The sequence below is a fragment of the Bidens hawaiensis genome, unplaced genomic scaffold (genome assembly GCF_021521415.1).
Source record: "Bidens hawaiensis isolate Kalapana, Puna unplaced genomic scaffold, B.hawaiensis_p1.1 tig00026238_1, whole genome shotgun sequence".
NCBI lineage: Eukaryota > Viridiplantae > Streptophyta > Magnoliopsida > Asterales > Asteraceae > Bidens > Bidens hawaiensis.
Window position 1 is genome coordinate 308,572 of NW_027494230.1, and position 19,491 is coordinate 328,062.

The 19,491-nt window shown below is 36.7% G+C and overlaps 2 protein-coding genes and 1 pseudogene across 2 annotated transcripts; all 3 read right to left on the reverse strand.

Moving 5' to 3' along the window:
* LOC143573216 (calcium-binding protein CP1 pseudogene) lies at window positions 1–468 on the reverse strand (annotated as a pseudogene).
* A 7,358-nt stretch (window positions 469–7,826) lies between these two features.
* On the reverse strand, window positions 7,827–10,844 carry LOC143573233 (uncharacterized; the record flags this gene model as incomplete). The annotated part of the gene is made up of 11 exons (XM_077058164.1): window positions 7,827–7,954; window positions 8,018–8,077; window positions 8,186–8,651; window positions 8,758–8,906; window positions 9,060–9,146; window positions 9,215–9,530; window positions 9,648–9,863; window positions 9,935–10,098; window positions 10,229–10,396; window positions 10,474–10,548; window positions 10,641–10,844. Coding segments are annotated over 9 exons (1,503 nt in total), but the record flags the coding sequence as incomplete, so codon positions are not given.
* A 2,948-nt stretch (window positions 10,845–13,792) lies between these two features.
* LOC143573245 (putative protein phosphatase 2C 42) lies at window positions 13,793–17,672 on the reverse strand. Its single transcript, XM_077058176.1, has 4 exons — window positions 17,111–17,672; window positions 15,626–15,987; window positions 15,321–15,557; window positions 13,793–14,311 (listed from the first exon to the last, which is right to left on the reverse strand). The coding sequence occupies exons 1-4, from the start codon at window positions 17,448–17,450 to the stop codon at window positions 14,102–14,104; spliced, it is 1,149 nt and encodes a 382-aa protein (XP_076914291.1). The 5' UTR covers window positions 17,451–17,672; the 3' UTR covers window positions 13,793–14,101.
* Window positions 17,673–19,491: the final 1,819 nt, after the last annotated feature.

Genomic DNA, 19,491 nt, shown 5'->3' on the forward strand with positions numbered 1-19,491 from the left:
ATCCACCGTCAATCAAACGGCCAATATCTTAACAAACCCTTGAAACGAAACACCGTCACCATCTCCACCACCCAACCTCACCATGGCAATAATATCTTCATCATCAACCTCCATACCAGCCGCTCTAAGATAACTCTTAAGATCCTCATGTCCTACCTTCCCATCACCATCTCTATCCATATCATCAAACACATCCTCCAACACACTCCTCCTAATGCTGCTGATGCCGGTATTTGCTGACGTCACAAGCACGTTTTCAAACTCGTCGTATTCGATGTATCCGTTTTGGTTCAAATCGGCTACGGTCATCATTGTGCCGATGATGTCACCGGTTGCGTCGGTGTAGGATGTTTTTAAATCGTCGTGGCTGATCTTGCCGTCGCGGTCGGCGTCCAGGATGTTGAAGGCGGAGCGTAGGTCGGATGGTGTTGTGGACGCCGGTGGGAATGAGGTTCCGATGGGACACATTTTTGATTAAAAGTTTTGTGAAAGTTTTGTAAAAGTTTGAAGAAATGAGAATGAGAGATTTGGGTGAAAGGTTGAGATATTTATAGAAGGTTGAGAAGACACGTGATTGACTTGGAAAAAGCGTACTCATTAAGTTGTAGACTTTGTTTGACTCACACAATTGTTTGGGAGAGAAACCGAAAAATACGGGGTGTAAATGAGCTAAGCCAGAGTTTGATTAGGCTCGAGCTTGGCTCGTTTCGAATTCTATTTTCAAAGCTCGAGATCTGCTCGTGAGTATATTTTCAAGCTGGGCTCGACTCGTTTATTATTTATTAATTATTTTTTATACCGTTATAATTATTTTTCATACACTTTTTTCTATTATAGTTTTATGTACAAAATAATATGTATTATTTAGTTTTTTTTAATTTATTTTTTCATAATTATATATATTAATTAATAATTATTAAATATATATTCTTAAAAATTATATAAATGGTAGGCTCGAGCTCGACAAGTGAAGCTCGGGCTCAGACTTGTTTATTAAACGAGCTTACTTTTAGGCTCGAGTTCAGGCTCGGGCTCGATGAAGCTCGGCTCGATCGAGCTTTTTAACGAGTCGATCTCGAGTAGCTCGCACGCAGCTCGGCTAGTTTGCACCTCTAGTGAAAAACATCCACGAACCCGTGTTATGAGCGGGATGCGATGAGAGGTCGGTTGGTATTGATTCGGTTGATTACGGTATCGGTTTGTACCATAAAACTGGTGTGGTTGTAATGGAACGTGAGAGTTACCATATTAAAAGGTTACATTTAGGATTAGTTGTGTAACTAATTGAAACTTGTGAGGGTAGAACATGCAAATAATTTTGCAGGGATTTATTTATAAGATATATATGATTTATTTCTGAGATATATATCTTATAACGTAATACTTTACGGACACGTTATGTTAACCCTGATTAGTATTTGATGTAACTTGGTTTTTTTTATGGCCTTCGTTTTGAGGACTTGTAGAGTTGTAGGTCGTTTTTTATGGTGAATGAAGTTTATTTTAAAAAAAATCAACCTTTATAAAGAACCACACTTTTGATGTTTATGGAATCGAATATTCGTATTGCTAGACGATGGGTCATATGATAATATCATATAATATAATAAAACAAATCCACGGTAGGTTGAAATTTATGAAAAAAAAAATATATAAAATTAATGCAAAATGAACAAATCCACGGTAGTTGAATTTTAAAAGGCATATTTTTATAAAGTCCAACAACCATAAAACTATAGGTATATAACTATAACTCAATAATCCATCCGGAACCATTCAGAAAATACTACCCCGGATAAGTTTTTCCTCGATATCAAACGTGTAGGTTAGTGTTTCCAACACATTGTTGTTAGTAGGACCGGTTTATTATTAAAAGGAGGTTTTGACAAATTTGTTGCTGGTCTATCTATCATTTTATTATTTTATTGTACTCGTTTGAATTGATTATTTATAAAATGTTAACAACGGTTTATAATAATAAAAAAATAAGTGAATAAAAGCGTGCTTATCAAGTTTTTGTGATACGAAGTTACGAACCCCCACTTCGATATATTCCAATCATATTATTAAATTATAAATTAATAAATTATGTATTTTATAAGAAAGAAGAAGGTTGGCATCATAGAATACTAGAATGTAGATTGGATTTATATGAGAGCATGACGTATGGGATGACGACTGGCCACAGCTCCAGCAAAGTGCACTCGTCACTCCATAGTAGAGGTGCACAAACCGGTTTTTTTAAAAAAACCGGTTCGGTTATTAACCGGACCGGTTTTTTTTGGCCCGGAAAAAAACCGGTTCGGTTAATAACCGGACCGGTTAATAACCGGTTTTTTTCTGTCAAAACCCTAACCGGTCTAACCGGTTAGGACCGGTTTAGAAACCGGTTAGAACCGGTTAATAAACCGGTTTTTTTATTAACCGGTTTTTTTATTAACCGGTTTTTTTTTTTTTTTAAATTTCGCGGTTTCAAATACGAATATTTGTTTTTTATATTTTGTACTTAATGAAGACCATTATTTTTTCACAGTATAAACAAACCGGTAACTACAAGGCAAACCGGTAACTACAAGGCAAAACGGACTGACCGAAGCCATTCTTTGCTTTCGTTGTTAGGGTTCTTTGCTTGGAAGATGAGTATGAGTGTGTGTTGGTGAATGTGTTTTCAACAAACCAAAGATTAAAAACACATAACTTTCATTTATAGTTTTTACATTAAAAATACAAACATTAAATCGTTATCGCATATTCGTAACTCAAAAATACAAACATTAAATCATTAACACTGAAGAAATCTCTGCCAAGAACTGTTGTTCATGATTTAACTCAAAAATACAAACATTAAATCGTGAACTAGCAGATGCTCCTGTTGTTCCCAATCGCAGTTTGTTCATGATTTGCCTCCATGTTTGCTGTTTCTTTAACTAAATTAGAAAAATCCAAATCAACAAGTAAATAAGAGCACATATTAGGAAAAAGAATGATTAGACACGATTACATGAACAACTTGCTGTTTCTTACTCATGATTTGCCTCCATGTTTGCTGTTTCTTTAACTAATTTTCTTCGCTACCCGATCCCGAGCTATTTCTTAGGTAATCGTCGTACGCGGCTTCTTCATCGGTCATTGGTTGAGTGTGTCCTTCATTGACCTCGTCTTCATACAAGCCCGCTTCATACTCCATTTCCCCCTCGAGTGAGCGTTGATGTTGTGCCCTATCTAAAGAGTCCAAGTAATCCTTGTAGCAAATCGACATCTCTATAGCTGGTGCAGTGAGTCGAGTCCTCCTAATCGATATAACCCTGCCAGAAACAGAAAAGGCAGACTCCGAAGCTGCCGTGGAAGCTTGGACCGTTAGTAAATCTTTGGCCATGGCGGCGAGGATCGGAAACTCATCCTCCTTACCTCTCCACCAAGCCAGCAAATCAAGACTTCTAAATTCATCCGGAGTCATGTGTTTCACAAAGTTGGTACCACCATACCTTCCAAGTTCACTGCTTGGGGTGTTTACCCTTTGACGTTTACCGGCGTCTTCCCAAATCATGTAGTACATCCCCATTTCAAGGTCGGTTTGGGATTGGGATTGGGCAACAGCTCTTAACGAGTCATGAATTTGGGAAGACGACCCGTATTTTGTAAGGTAGACATCATACATGTTTGACAAGGTGGTGTTGAAAGCATTCTTTAAAGTTTGGCTATAATAGGGGTTTTGATCGTCGTTTAACCTAAGCTCATCACAAATTTTTTCTATTAAAGCTTCAACACCACCAACATTGATGCAAGGGTTTAACGCAGCAGCACATGTCAAAACAGCGGGTAGTTGTTGAAAATATTTTCTAAATTTTTCTTTCATTTTTACACCCATATCAAAATAAGGTGCACCCCTACAATCAAGTTCACTCAACTTTGTGCACATGACAGCAATTTTTGGTAAAACAATGGGGCTTGTTGGATAGTAAACCCCGGATAAACTAGTTGTGCAAGATTTAAAAATTTGAAGGACCTCCGTAACGATCTCAATCAATAACCAGTTTCTAGGATCATATGGTGCACATTTACCCCTACTTGACAAAATTTGATGAAACGCAATTAATGATTCTTTTTGTTGGATGGCTTTCTCAAACATATTACAAGTCGAGTTCCACCTTGTTGGACAATCCCAATTTGGCCCCAACCATTGACAATTAGCTTCTACACAAAATTTTTTGTATCTTGAAAATGTTTTATTGTTGCTAAAAACATCTCGTAACATTCTTTTAAAACTGTTTCTTTGCGTTTCGATCACGTTTAACCCATCTTGCACGGCCAAGTTGATAATATGTGCAATGCATCGGCTATGAAAAAACGCTCCATCACAAATAGGTTTATACTTTAATTTTAAATGGCCAACCGCGGCCGTATTGTTGGACGCGTTATCAAACGAAATTGAAAAGATTTTATCTTCAATTTTGTATTGTCGAATGACTTTATCCAAGATTTGAAAAATATTTCTACCCGTGTGCGGGTAATCAAACAATTGAAACGCAACGGTTCGTTTCATCATTTGCCACGACTCGGGGTCAACCCAATGAGCCGTCACACAAATGTATGAGTCGGGCGAACCATGAGGTACCGACCAAACATCCGTTGTTAAGTTTACACCAGTTTGTAAGTTTGAAAAGTATGAAATTAGTTCGGATTTAGCGTTTTTCCATGCTTTAAGACAATCTCTTCTAAGGGTCGAACGACTTACGTGTTGGTAGCGTGGTTGAACATAGTTTTGCATCATCTCCGTGAATTGAGGGTTGTCGAAGTGGTTGAAAGGAAGTGTTTGTTGAATCACAAAGTTTGAAAACCGTTGACGTACCGCTTCAACGTCGTACGTAAACACCCCTCCTTGATTCGTCATCTCCGGCTGCGAATTACTTCCCGCTTCGTCCTTCAAGGCCTTGCAAAAGCGCTGTTGTATATGCGCTTTTAAAGTGGAGTTTGCATCTTTGGCATAGAACTTCAAACAGTGCTTGCATCGAGCTTTTTGGCGACCGTTAGACAGTTCGCATAGGTCGAAATGTTGCCACACATCTTGGTTTCGTTTCGTGGGGATGATCCGAACGACCGTTATGTCTGTGTTCGAGGCACCTATGTTGACGGATGAAGCAGCACTTTGGGAGGCCATGATAATAAGAGCGTATAATCGAGTATGAAATAAACGAGTACGAGTAGGAAATAAACGACTACGAAATAAGAGCGTATGGAGTGGTAATGTGGTATAATTGAGTGTGAGATAACAAAATAATCGCGTATGAAATAAACGTTTAGAGCTAGTAGAGTTGTATAATCGAGTGTGAGCTAACCTACCCAACCTAAACTATATATAGTTGTTTGTGGGGGTAAAATGTTAAAAAAAACGGCTAGAAATCAAGAAAAAACGGGCAAAAAAGGACCCAAACGGTCATATGGCCGTTTTATAACGGTCAAAAACCGGTTAACCTAAAAACCGGTTTTTAGGTTAACCGGTTTTTAGGTTAACCGGTTTTTTAATAACCGGTTTTTAAATTTAACCGGTTTTTTTACTAACCGGTTCAATAACCGGTTTTTGTCCACGAATGAGTAACCGAAGTACTAACCGGCGGTTCAATAACCGGTCTAACCGGTTTTTTAATAACCGGTTTTTCTATTAACCGGTTTTCGGTTAAACCGACCAAACCGGTTCTATAACCGGTTTTTTTGAACACCTCTACTCCATAGTCCATACGAAAACGTGTTTACCAAATATTATATTATTTGACTTTTGTTTCTATTAATTTTGAATAAACATTGGTTATTTACATATCCTTGACATATCCACACATCCTTTAATGTGGGTTCCATACAATCATATAGCCCCTATACAATCGTATGTAGGGTGTGTGAATAACCAAAGGGTGTACAAATAACATATCCCTTTTAAATATTTGCAATAAATTATATTCTTTATTAAAAAAATGCTGATTGGAATTCTTTCATTCCCAGACTTCTGTTTAGTTTAATTTTACTAAATTAGTAAAACCTAGGGAATATCTCATAATAGTAACTCACTTTCAAAAGTGTTTCAATTATGTTACTGACGCGTATTTTTCTCAAATCGGGTCGATAAATCTTCAAATCAGGTCTCACTTATTTTTTTTTGTATGCCAAGAAAGAAATGGAGGATAGGATATGAGAGCCGGAATTTGCAATATATGTAGTTAAATTTTAAAACATAAAAAAATGCTAATTATATTAAAATTAAAAAATAAAAAATAAAATTCACGTCGCCACTCAGCGTCAACTTCAAAAAAAGATAAAAATATTTCTTATGTGAAACAAAAAAGAAAATGGCTAAAAAAACATGTTAAAATCTTTAATTTAATAAAATTTGAAAGTTAGTAACTTAATTGAAACACTTTTTAAAGTTGTGTGACCTAATTGGAACACTTTTAAAAGTTAGTTACTATTGTATGAAATTGTCCCGTTTAATTTATAATTATAACAAAGTTATGAGTGATGGTTAGAAGAGTTTGGTTTGGTTTTGTTTCTCTACATTCACACTCTTAAAAGTCTACTTTTGAAATTATAAGTTTCCACAACCATATAATTATAAATATTACAAATAAATATTATAAATGATTCTATTTTTAACACGATCAAATTTGTGATTTTTTCTTTTTTTCACGTTAATAATATTAATAATGTAGAGACCATTGTTTAATTGTTGAACAATATAGGGTCCTGTGATGACATTGTAATGGCGTATGGATTTAGAAGGAAAAATCGAGAGACAGAAACGCAAGAAGAGATTAGCTCAGTTGATCGATATATTATCATTCAACATTTAATTGGTTAAGTACAGTATTTAACTTGCTAACTAACGAATTAAAGGAATTACACAATAGGTCCCTCTACTTATCAAAAGCACAACTAAAGCCCTTTGACTAAACGACACGCAACACAAACTCTATAAGAGGCATAGGAGTTGTTGCTACGGGTGTGTGAAAAAAATTTATATTCATCAAATGCGAATCTTCTATTTTAAAAAAAAAAAACAGCTAAAAACGTTAATGAAAAATTTTGTAAGTAGTGGAAGCAATGACGTTTCGTGTTAGCTACTCGCTACTCTGTGTGACCAAACGAAAACATCTTATAAAACAGTAACAATATACTGCCAAAGTACTAAATCAGATAGATTATATAGACTTACTTTCCAACATTTTATTTCTTCAGTCTTTAGGCCAGGATGTGAACTTCCACAGGTGCAGACACAGACATGACAATAAAATAGGCACCGCACATAACAAGCATATTACTTATACCATCATCATTCATCAGCATTCAACATGAAAAGAATATGACAATAGCAAAATATGCAAACAAACCTGCAAGAAGAATCACTCCATAAACGAGACTTTGACTAGACAACGAGTTTGTCGTTTGTATATACTCGATACTGCAACATTTCATCTGTTCCCTTTCATTCTCCAGTACATGATCAACATACCTGCATGTCTGCATGTAAATGTGCATATTCCCACGGTAACTGAACAACAGATCAAGTCATACATCAAACAAACTTACTGTTGAGTTAGAATTGAGGTTTCAAGAATATCACTACTGTTCATGTATGCATCTTGTAGACGGTGATCATACAAGAGTGAAGATAATTCTACAAGCTGTTCTTCAAGGCTCTGTCATTCGTTCAACGAACCACATTGGCGACATTACAGTTAATAATTTCTCATTTTGGATGAATATGTACATGTGTGTGCAAGGTAAAACTCACATCCAAGTATGTCTCAAGGCGGTCAACTAGTCCATGTGGAAAAGGCTCGGGTAAATTTGTTTCTTTTTTGTAAAATTTTTCGACCCATAGCTCGGTGGTCGTCTTGTTTCTCTTGCCTTTTACTGGTTCACCGAGAGGCGTTTTAAGAAACTCCCCAGCAAAAGCTTCAACAGACTACAATCAATCACTAAATAAGCATCTTCTTCACAAGGAATAAGAAGCATATTTGATTATTACCTCTGACATCTCTCGAATCTTACAAAGAGCAGAATCCACCTGTGCATATATTGTATTTCGCTGTCACCAAACAAAAGAAAAAGCAAACAGTTCAAATAGAAATTGTTGTAATTCTAATTTCAATGATTATCAGTTTATATATTCACAAGGAAAGTTAACGTCTATTACCAATGCAACATCCCGAAGAACTTGACTAAGCTTGGAAACATTAGAAAATGGTCCGAATGGATGGCAACCAGCTGCAAGGAGCCAATTTACAACAGGTGTTTCATGGATATGAGAAACCCTTTCGTATGGAGCACTTAGTCCACCCACAACAGAAGCTAATCCCGCCATTATATGGCGCTGCACTTGTGATGGAAAAACATGCCTTTTCTCTGTTTCTGAGACATAACTGTGCAATCAAGGCAGAAACCAAAATCAAGCAAAATTCAGAATTACATTGTTTAATTATTATATTCAGTTGAAGGCAAACCGCCGTAACATGGTATCATCAGTTCATTATATGCTTTACCTTAAAGGTATCTTTTCAGTTCCATGCTGAAGTACAACAACAACATCATTACTTGTCCACAAAAGGCTTTCATCTTCCATCATAAGGTGTGGATCCACACCAGATAATGATAAAACAAAGCTGCAAAAAGGGATACCATTCTAAGAATATTTCTAAACAGGAAACAAGTTCCAAAGTAGCTTACTATATTAACTTATGTATCTGAAAACATGATGGTTTCACTCACACAGGTACCACTCGCGTTCCATAAGTCCGGTGCAGGTCTCCTTGTTTCTTCTGCACTTTTTTATTTTTCTGTCCCCTTGTTTTAGAGTTGTAAGATTTGTGCTTCAGAAATGAATCAGTCGAAGGACTGTCCATCTCATCCATCCATCTCTAAGAAAATAAAACTACTGCTTATTTAAGTTAAATTGGATCTAAGAGAGAAACAGACAGGCTGATAAACAAGCAAACAGAAACAAGATATTCGGTAGACATCAATCAGTTTTAACAGAAACAAGCTGATAAATAATCTTGATTTAGACTAACCTGGCGGATAAAAAATTTATCAGAAAGTGATGCATTAGAGACCTCAAGTAATCCAGCAGCTAGTACATCAGCAGATCTGTCCATTTCCTACCATAATAATTCAAGATCAAGCAATGTAAGTGAAAGTTCCACATTTATAAGGAAAGGAAATGGACCTCTTTAAGTATGGCACCATCCAGATACATCTTTGTGTGCACATGGAAACGCCCATCCTTCTTAGTTTCCTGCAGAGAACAACCACGCATGGCTTTTGAAACTGCAATTGCCAATTTCTCATGGAGATGTAATGAATGTGAACCCCCTACAATCACCACTTCTTCTCCCTTGTGCACCATTCTCTTAACCTCATCCTCAATGGCTTGAATATTTATACTGTAATTGTGGCCTTTTTCCATGATGTTGTAACGATTGTGATTTTGTAGGACGATTATTGGTACAAGCAACCTCGTTGCTAGATCTACAGTTACAAACCTGAATCCACAAAATTATGTATTAACATAAAAGGATAAGAGAGTATATACGATATTGACATCTATAACCAACAAGTTCATGAAGTAAGTGGTAACATATAAACTAGTATTTTTAGACCTGATATCTGGAGAAATAAGATGTTCTGTTATGACTCCAATCAAAGCAGCAAGCTGGCCTACAAAGTTGTCATGTGTGATAAATTTATCAGCAGTGGGGCCTTGAGTATACATCACATTCCTCAAGCGTGGTATCGCTTTTGAACTAACACTTCCTTCCTTGGTTTCGAGTCTCCCGTATGTGCATGGGCCCGCTGAGATATCAACTACCACAAACCTGAATATAAGATGAAAGGTAGATGCAACTCATTATATGGACAAAATAATATGCAAATAAACTTACTATACCTGCCAGAACCTAGCCAAATTTGAGATGCTCCGCCTCCATTATAACGGTAACGATAAATGTAACCACCCTCTTGTTTCTTAATATCTTCTTCAGCTAATCTAGTAGGTCTTCCGTACAGTAAACTATCAAGATCAATATCCTTATTCCTAGGATCCATCCTAACCTGCAAAACAAGAACCAAAATAATATGAAAATAGAATAAGAGGGTGACAATGGACATAAGATTTAGCAATAAGCTCTATAAGATAAATGTGCATAAAGATGAAAAAAAACTAGGGATTGTAGAACCATACTTTATCAAAATTCGCAATAAATATTGCAGTTGGAAAGGGCCTGTCAATCTCATCACCAGTATATCCAATAAACTCATAGTTAAACATGTAGGAATATAACTTCTGAAATTCATGGTCTACAGCTGCTGCATCAATCTCGAATGCTGGTACTTCCCTTCCAAAATCAGCCTACAAGATAAACATGCAAAGTAGAAATTAATTTGGACATAACTGTAAACTCCAATAATATAAACTATCCCCCTTACCTCTCTGGTAGTACCAGCAGGAACCATGGCTGCTTTCAGAGCCTTTTCTAGTGCTACAACTTCGTGCTGTGCAGCCTGTTAGAATTCAGAATAAAAGTGGTGATGATGATCTTATTGAAGCTTCTAAAACTGGATCTTAAACAAATTATGTAAAAAAAAGAGCTTACTGGCATTGCATTAAACACCATATGATGCTCAATGTCTAGCGGCTCGCCTGTCTCCAAACATGAAGGCCTGTGAGTAGGGAAGCCAAGTTGAAGAAATTCTTGCAACTTTTGAGAATCTAGTTTGTATCTATAGCCTCCATCTCCACTGAAACCGATCAGGATAACATTTACTTCCAGTGGGACCTGGAAGGGAACCTGCACAAATTTACATCAAAGTTCCAGAATAAGAGACTGAAAATGATGAAGGCGTTTATTTACTGTAGGGGTGTAAACGAGCCGAGCCGCTCGAAAACTACTCAAGATTGGCTCATGAAAAGCTCGAGCCTAAAAAATGAGCTTGTTTATGAAACGAGCCCGAGCCTAAGCTTTACTTATCAAACTCAAGCCGGCTCGCAAACCTAAACAATCCTACTATTTATATTCTTTTTATTTAATATGTATACTTTTAATAATTATTATGAGAAAAAAAAATACTAAATAACATATATTATGTTATACATTAAATTATAATTCAAAAATATATACACATAAACTTTAATTAAAAAAATAGTAAACGACCCAAGTCTAAGCGGAGCTCGAGCTTGAAAAACTACTCACGAGCTGAGCTCGAGCTTTAGAAATAGAGTTCCAAACCAGCCGAGCTAGAGCTCTGTATAAGTAAACGAGCTGAGCTTAAGCTCTGTATAAGTAAACGAGTCAAACTCGAGCTCTGTGTAATTTAAACAAGCCGAACTCGAGCTTAAGCTCTGTGTAAGTAAATGAGTCGAGCTCGAGCTCTATGTAATTTAAACAAGCTGAGCTCACGCTCTATGTAAGTAAATGAGTCGAGCGCAAGCTCTGTGTAATTTAAACAAGCCGAGCTCAAACTCTGTGTAAGTAAACGAGTGTAATTTAAACAAGCTGAGCTCAAGCTCTATGTAAGTTACACGAGCCGAGCTTAAGCTCTGTGTAAGTAAACGAGTCGAGCTCAAGCTTTGTGTACATTATACACTCTATCAAATCTTATGTGTTTAAGTGTATTTATAAACCCTAACATATTATGATCATCATCAATGTGAATATGAATATGTCTAATAAGCAACTTATTAATCTGTTACCGCTAGCTTAATTAGAAGCTAATTAACCAACTGATTAACGGAAATGCATGCAAATTAATTTAGGTATATATATAATATACCTCGGCGCGAGAATGGAGCATATGATGAACGTCAGATCGGACAATTTCCTTGACGTCTTGAAACGCACCGTGGTGCCATTGCGGATGACCTGGATCTCGTCTATAAGCTTGAGGTGGTTTTGATTCCGAACGTCTGATCAGTATCAGTATTTGAAGAAGAAGAATAAGAAGACGACATGGTAAGGTTACGCGAATCGACGACATTTGTGAGATTTAAACCCTAATTATTGTTATGATTTGATAATTGGTGGTGCATTTGGAACCAAGTTTTGTTATATCGTCACCTGCATGCTTCACTACCTGTTATTATGTCATAAAGAAGCTGGTATAGATAGTGGAGCCTAGCCAACCCGAGCTGGTTTTGACTTACCACTAGAGTTTGGCTTGTTTTGAGTTTTTTTTCTAAAGCTCGATGTCGGTTCATTTATTATTATATACTAACTAGTGTTTTACCCAGCGCATTGTGCTAGGTAGGTCGGTAAAACTCGGGTGGTGGTAAAATCCAAGCGTTGTCGGTCTTAAGCGTTGAGACAGTAAGTCGACATGAATTCGGTTACCTGTGTTATTGTACCGAAACTAAACAAAAAATTAAATATTGAGGTGGATCAATGGGGTGGCGTCAACGGAAAAAACTCGACCGTTGGTAAAACCCAACCGTTATCGATCTCGAGCATTGAGGCCGTCACTCTACGAGAATTCGGTTGCTTTCCGTACCTAACTAAAAAAAATTAGCATTCCGTTGGTTTTCGTTATGTTCATTGCAGCAGTAGAACTAAAACAAAACGTGGTGAGTTTACGCGAATCTTGTCGGTTTTCGTCACATTCGTTACGATACCAAAACAAAAACAAAACAAAAACAAAATTGATTTTTGGTCAAGCTAATTATACGAGCAGTTTGGCTTGTTTGCACGCCTAGATGGTACATTTTGTTCATGTTTATTATTATTTAAAGTAAAGATATAGAAATATCACTCAAGATAAGAGCATCGCAAAGTGAACTCACCCACCGTCTCTCTCTCTCTCTCTCTCTCCCCTTAACAAAACCCATCCGATTTTCTATCCAAAATTCCAGACACACTCCATCATCTCTCTTTCTTTTAGCCTCTCACTCTATCTATGCTTCACGTCAATTCTAGACGAAGGCGTTGGAGAAGCACTAAGGGGTTGTTTGGGTTTCCTTATTTTTACCTTATTATAACTTATTAACTTTTATAAGTTAAAATAGTGTTTGGATAATATAACTTATTAAACCTTTTAAAGAAAAAAATGAGTTTTTCATAAGTTAGGGTTGAGTAACTTATGAAAAACTCCTTGTTTAAGGTATAAGCATTCCCAATCAATTCTTCATCCCCATCTCTATAATTACACTAAAAACACCATCTTTTCTCTCTTATTTCAATTAAATAATACTTTTTTTTATACTTTTATCATTATCTTTTCTCTCTCATTCACTCACGATCACTTTTAAAAACATTAAAAAATTATAGAGATGAACAATGTGGATCTCCAAATTTAACCATAAACAGTAACATTTTCTCTCTCCTCCTCTTGTAACCACTTTCAACCATCTCTAAAAAATGGAGACCCTCCTCACATAATTTGAAGAATCCGTTGGGAATGCTCTAAGAGGTGCAAATAAGGAATCCCAAACACCCCCTAAGTATAAGATTTTTTATTTTCTATACTGATATTTTAATTAAATGATTTTATATAACGTACGTGTTTTGAAGCAATAAAACACTTGTAACAAACAAGTTGCGCCTCTTTCATATGTTAAGTTCACAATATATTCGATGCAAGTGAGAGAAGAACTTCACTATTAAACGTGTTTAAATGGACAAACGCAATCCATTGTGAGTGACCTCTGAAAAGGTATCACAATTTCTTTCACTCGAGGAACCAAAACAAACAATATTGGTTGATATGAACGAATAGATGTTACACAAGTAGTGTGTCCGGGACAAGTTTGCAAATTGCTTTAATTAAATAAAATCATAAAAATAATTATTACAAATTAGTACTACATAGTCTGTAAATTGCTGTTAGTACAAATGCATAAATAGAAAAGAATTGGCAAAAGAAAAGATTCAAGTATGGTTTATAGTAAAATGATGATGAAGATGATGATAACATAATGATATTACAAACAAGTTATGGTCCTCCAATACTCTTGTGTTGGATTTTGTTTTTATGGCCTCATTTAAATTAATGATAAAATAAAACTCTATAGAATAGAACCCCAAGCCCTTGGGTGGTTGTCGAGTGAATCCAAATCTGAATACGTTTAGTGTTCCAAAGCGCTTCGAAGAGAGACGTTAGGACCGCCACCGCCTCTACATATTTGATCATAGTTGAGAAACAAAACAATTACGGTTATATCATCGTGGAAGTGGCGTCGCACCCGCTTATCAATCTTCTTGAGATCAGAATATCTCATTTCTCGCTTTTTCGCAGCTTCCTGTAGTGCAGCTTTCACTAGCCTCTTTGCTATTCCCTGCAACCCCATCAGTTTAATTTTACTTATTAGTTTATTGCTGTACCTATGGGCGCAAACAAGCCAAGTGGCTCGCGAGCTACTCAAGATCAAATCGATAAAAAAAACTCGAAACGAGTCGAGCTTTTTCGAGCTCGAGCCAAGCCCGAGTTTCAAGAAAGCTTATTTAGTTATCAAGCCTGAGCTCAAGTCTTGTATTGGAAGCTCGTCAAGTCCTAACGAGCCTTGTGTATTTTTTAAGTTTTACCTCTATTACATGCGTTAATTTCACATAGCACAGCTGAGCACGACCCGAGCATTGGCTTGTTTAAGGTATTACACGAGCTTGATTCTAGCTTAGGCTCGGTTAAGATTTTTCTCAAAACATATAAAAATAATTAAAAACGTACATAAATTATTTATAAATAATAAACAAGCCAAGCCCGAGCTAGAAAACACAACCCACCCGGCTCATTTACACCTCTAGTACTTGTACCGAACACATAACTGGTTATATATATTGATTTATCATGTTCTTAAATTTTTTAACACGGATTCTTTTTCTATTATACTAATTATATTTAATGATGTAGGTACAAAATCAAGTGTTCCGGGAACTTAATTTTGCAGGTTAATAATTGTATATGATTCATATCATATATACATTTAGATCCACAATTCCATACATGAGCCTAAAAAACCATATCTGAATAAACATAAAAATAGCACTTTTAGCCTTTTAGGTATCACGCTCGAATACTTATCTCCTGATAAAAAGAAGGCAGACAAATGACATAACTGCCCTTGCTTGCTTCTTAAGTTCTTATAGAATGATACAAATATGTGTGTACTTAAAAGAGTAAAAGCAATAAGATCAGGCAAGATATTATTATATGTGAATTACTCGGTTACTAAACAAAGACCACAACCCTGATTATGTTAGATGCAATTATTATGAATGAATAATTAAAAAAAATGGTAAACAAAAAAAAAAAAAAAGAGAGAGAGAAGAGGGACAGGAATGTCTTACGGATCGTGGATTATTGTGAACGATCTCCACAGCTTCTTCATTACTCAAGTGTTCCCATAAACCATCAGAAGCAAATATCAGAAAAGAATCATTCGGGTGGATCTCATGAGTAAGGATCGAGGGAGTAGCAGACAAAATAGGCATAACCGTTGCTTCTGGAAGCCGAAACTTTTGTGCAATTTGATCATTATTGTACTCTGCATGTTTCATATAAACATCCCCAATGGACTTCGAAACCTGCACCACACACACTTATTCAATCAAAGCATAATATTTTATAAATATAATCACACTGTAATAATAACCTGAATAATGCCTTTGACCCTCCAGACCCCGTGTCTCATGGCAACAATATCCGGATCGTGCGGGTGTAAATCTTTTAACTCATGTCTAACCTCCTCAAGATTTGCATTATGCTCTGATGACAGCTGGATAGCCGCCATACCACCCGTGTTACCAACTTTCTTACCAAGAACAACACGCGAATCGCCAAGATTGGCAATAAAAAGAGTTTGCTGGTATATTACACCAACTAAGCAACATGTTCCAACGGTTGCAATGCTCGGGCGTGAATTAAATAACTCAGATACAAGAGCAGTGAATCCATTCTCCGTTTGTAGAAACGCGTTTCTTATTGTCTCCGGAGTCACCACGCCACCAGATGTTGCTGCATAAACACTAAACCTAAGAACAACGGCATAAGAATTTTTGACTTTTTTAAACTCACATCATACCTGTTTCCATGTAAACGGGTCTATTCGGGTTGTAATTTATTGGTAACAGACTAACAGATATCAAACTGGTTGGGCCAGATGAAAAAATTACTTATTGCGTACTCAAATAGTTACAAAAACATTAAACTATTTTTAGTAGCATAGGTTTCGTGGTTATGAATTTAATACATTAAATATTTACAAAATTCAGAGAAATGGACAAAAAGTGTTGGTGGGTCGGCCACCCGACCTTCACATGAAGTCATGCTTTGGCCCAAACCCTTTTTGAACCTTTGCACAACCGCCTGACCCGTCCATTTTGTCACATCAAACATCAAGCCCCAATGTTCACTAGATTTAGAGTAAAAACAATGCTCATTTTCAGCATACTTTCAGTGGTCACGCCACTACTAATGCTCACGCTTAGTTACAAGTACTAATGGATAAATAAAGCACACTCTCGAACCACATGAAACCTTTTCTATGTTTTGAGATAAATAAAATGAATCAACTTTCCGGCTCAACCAATCACTAAACATCCATACTGACATCAATTTTCTGTAATTAGCTCATTAGTAACTTCTTAATACACCATGAATCTAAAACAATAGGCCATCAAGCAAAGCGAGGCGCAGGAAAAGCGCCTTGCTGCCATCTAGGCCCTCCGGTGAGATTCTCGCCAGATTCCGGATAGTTTTTGCAAATTCTGAGCAAACTGGTCTGAAACATTAAAAGTGGTTTGAAACCAGCCTAAAACTAGCCATATACAAGCCTAAAACATGTCTGAAAAGCCTTAGTTTAAGCTAAGTGTCTTGCTTATATCAGGCCCTCGCTTTTTAAGCTACTAGTGTAGTTGTGTATGCAGGTCAAATAATCAGTTAACTGGACAACCACTTTCATACTAGCTACAACACCAGAGTAAAAATTCACTTAACATATTTTTTTCCCTTGTTTTTATCTCCTTAAATGATCAAAATCTTCATAATATAGAAACACTATCAGATTCTGATTATTCAATGTCATGGTATAAAATATTAAAATGCATAACCAACAAATAATAACATGCAACAAACAAACCTTGAAAATTCCTGAACAAATTATCGCAAACGTATCGTGCCACATCCGGTCCTCCATGACCATCATAGACCCCAACAAACGTCCCGAAAGGACCCGACTCGATCTGGCTCTGGTCCTCAAGCACCTGGTTCGCCTGCACAACCGCCATCGAGTACTCACCTCCACCATATTTCCCAATATCCCTATACCACAGCAACCCATCTTTCTCAAAGTCAACGCCATCCCCACCATTCACACCAACACGAGCACCATCAGACGCCGCACCACCCGTCTCGCTGGTGTCGCCTTTAATAAACGGCTTCCAGCACACGGACAACAGATTCATGAACCCGTCTGACATACCACATTTCTTGCACAAAATCCCCCCAAAGAAATTAATAACCTTTTTACCAAATTAGGTTTCAAGAAAATTATTAATCTTTCTTAAATTTCTTAAAAATCCAATCTTTTTCCTCAAATCTTGACAAACGCCCAAATCAAAACATGGGTGTTATTTGGGTAACAAAAAAGATAATATCAAATACGAAATCTTGCACAAAATCCCCATGAAAATTAAAAAACTTTAACCAAATTGGGTTTCAAGAAAATGAATCTTGAATTTGATAAAAACCCAATCTTTTTCTTGAAATCTTGAGAAACGCCCAAATCAAAAGATGGGTGTTGATTGGATTAACAAAAAGTGATGAAATCTGGGTTGAAATGGTGGAACCCTAATGTGTATGTGTTGAATTGATTGAATTGAATTCAGTTTTGAGGGGTGGCTTGGTTTCCTTTCAATGTTTCTCCATCTTTCTGGTTTCCTGTTTACGCGTTTTTTTACGCACGACCATTAATTCTGAATTTGCTTCTTCACACGTGTGGGGACCAACTGGTTATTTCTTTAAACTTTGGGGTACATTTATGTCATCAATGATTCTTCATCTTTTACAACTTATACTTTGCTTCTTTTTCCCTCAAGGTAGTTATACCAGAGGTGCACAAATCGGGTTCAACTGGAAAACCCGAACCGGTTCGAAACCGGTTTTTTCACACCGGGTTGTAAAATGGCACCGGTTCCAATCAAGAACCGGTTCGGTTCCCGACCCGAACCGATGCCCAGATATGCTAACTTTTAAGAACCGGGTAGGGTATGAACCGGAACCGGTTTTTACGTAAAAACCGGTTCCACCGGTTTTTTTTGAAATTTAAATATCATAGCCGTTAGGAACCGGTTCCAACGGCTATATAGCCGTTTTTGACCGTTGGAACCGGTTTTTTAACTATAAATAGGTTATTTTTTTACTCTAAATAGCAAGGTTTGTTTGTGTACTTGTTAAACCACTTCCAAAACTATAAAACACACTCCAAACCACAATTAACCTTAAACCGACAACAAATGGCAACTAATGATGACGTTGTTATGGTGATCGAAACAACAAGATGCCCCGATGTTTGGGTTCATTATGATTTGTGTCTCATGACCGACTCACATGAGTTGGCACGTTGCAAATATTGCTCGAAGTTTCTTAAAGCATAGTCCAACTCGACATTACGAAAACATACGAATAAGTATTGTCGAGAGAAAAGAAGTTTGGAAGCTAAAAAAACGGAAGTGGGAGAGTCGTCCGGCTCTACAACCCAAAAATAAGTATTCCCGGATTAAAACGACGGACTTTGTTTTTTATGTTTTAGTTGTTATGTTTAGTATTGTTTATGTTTTAATAATGTTTGTAATAGTTATTTTTTAAATAAATAAAATGTTCGTCGTTATTAAAAAAGTAACAAAAATTAATCATGAGTAACAAAAGTAATTATAATAAAACAAATCAAAACTAAATATTAGTTGAACAAGTTACAAATAATTTTACTAAAACAAATAATTACAACTCTTCTTCGTCTTCATTCTCGTCTTCACCCTCGTCTTCGTTATCGGAAGAAACCCCGTCCTCCGCCTCCTCATCATGAATATGACGCTCTATTGGTATTTCGTCTTCAAAGTTCGCCTTGTGTTGTACACGATCCACCGCATCCAAATGGTCCTTTAGGCAAATGCAAACCTCTAGAGACTCGGGAGTTAGTTTTGTTCTTCGCATAGATAACACCCTCCCACTAAGAGAAAAAACCGATTCGGAAGCAACCGTTGAGGCTTGTACGGCAGGCAAATCACGAGCCATGGCGGATAGAATGGGAAATTCGTTTTGTTTACCTTTCCACCAAGCCAACAAATCAATATTGCGAATTTCGTCGACCGTTGCGCCCTCAACATAGTTTGCTCCACTATATCGACCAAGTTCGCTACTTGGTGTGTTTCCTCTTTGCCTCTTAGATGCCGATTCACGAATCCCATTCATCAAGTTTATAAGTGGGTCATTGCACGGCCTACTAGTTGTTGTTTTTTTCAC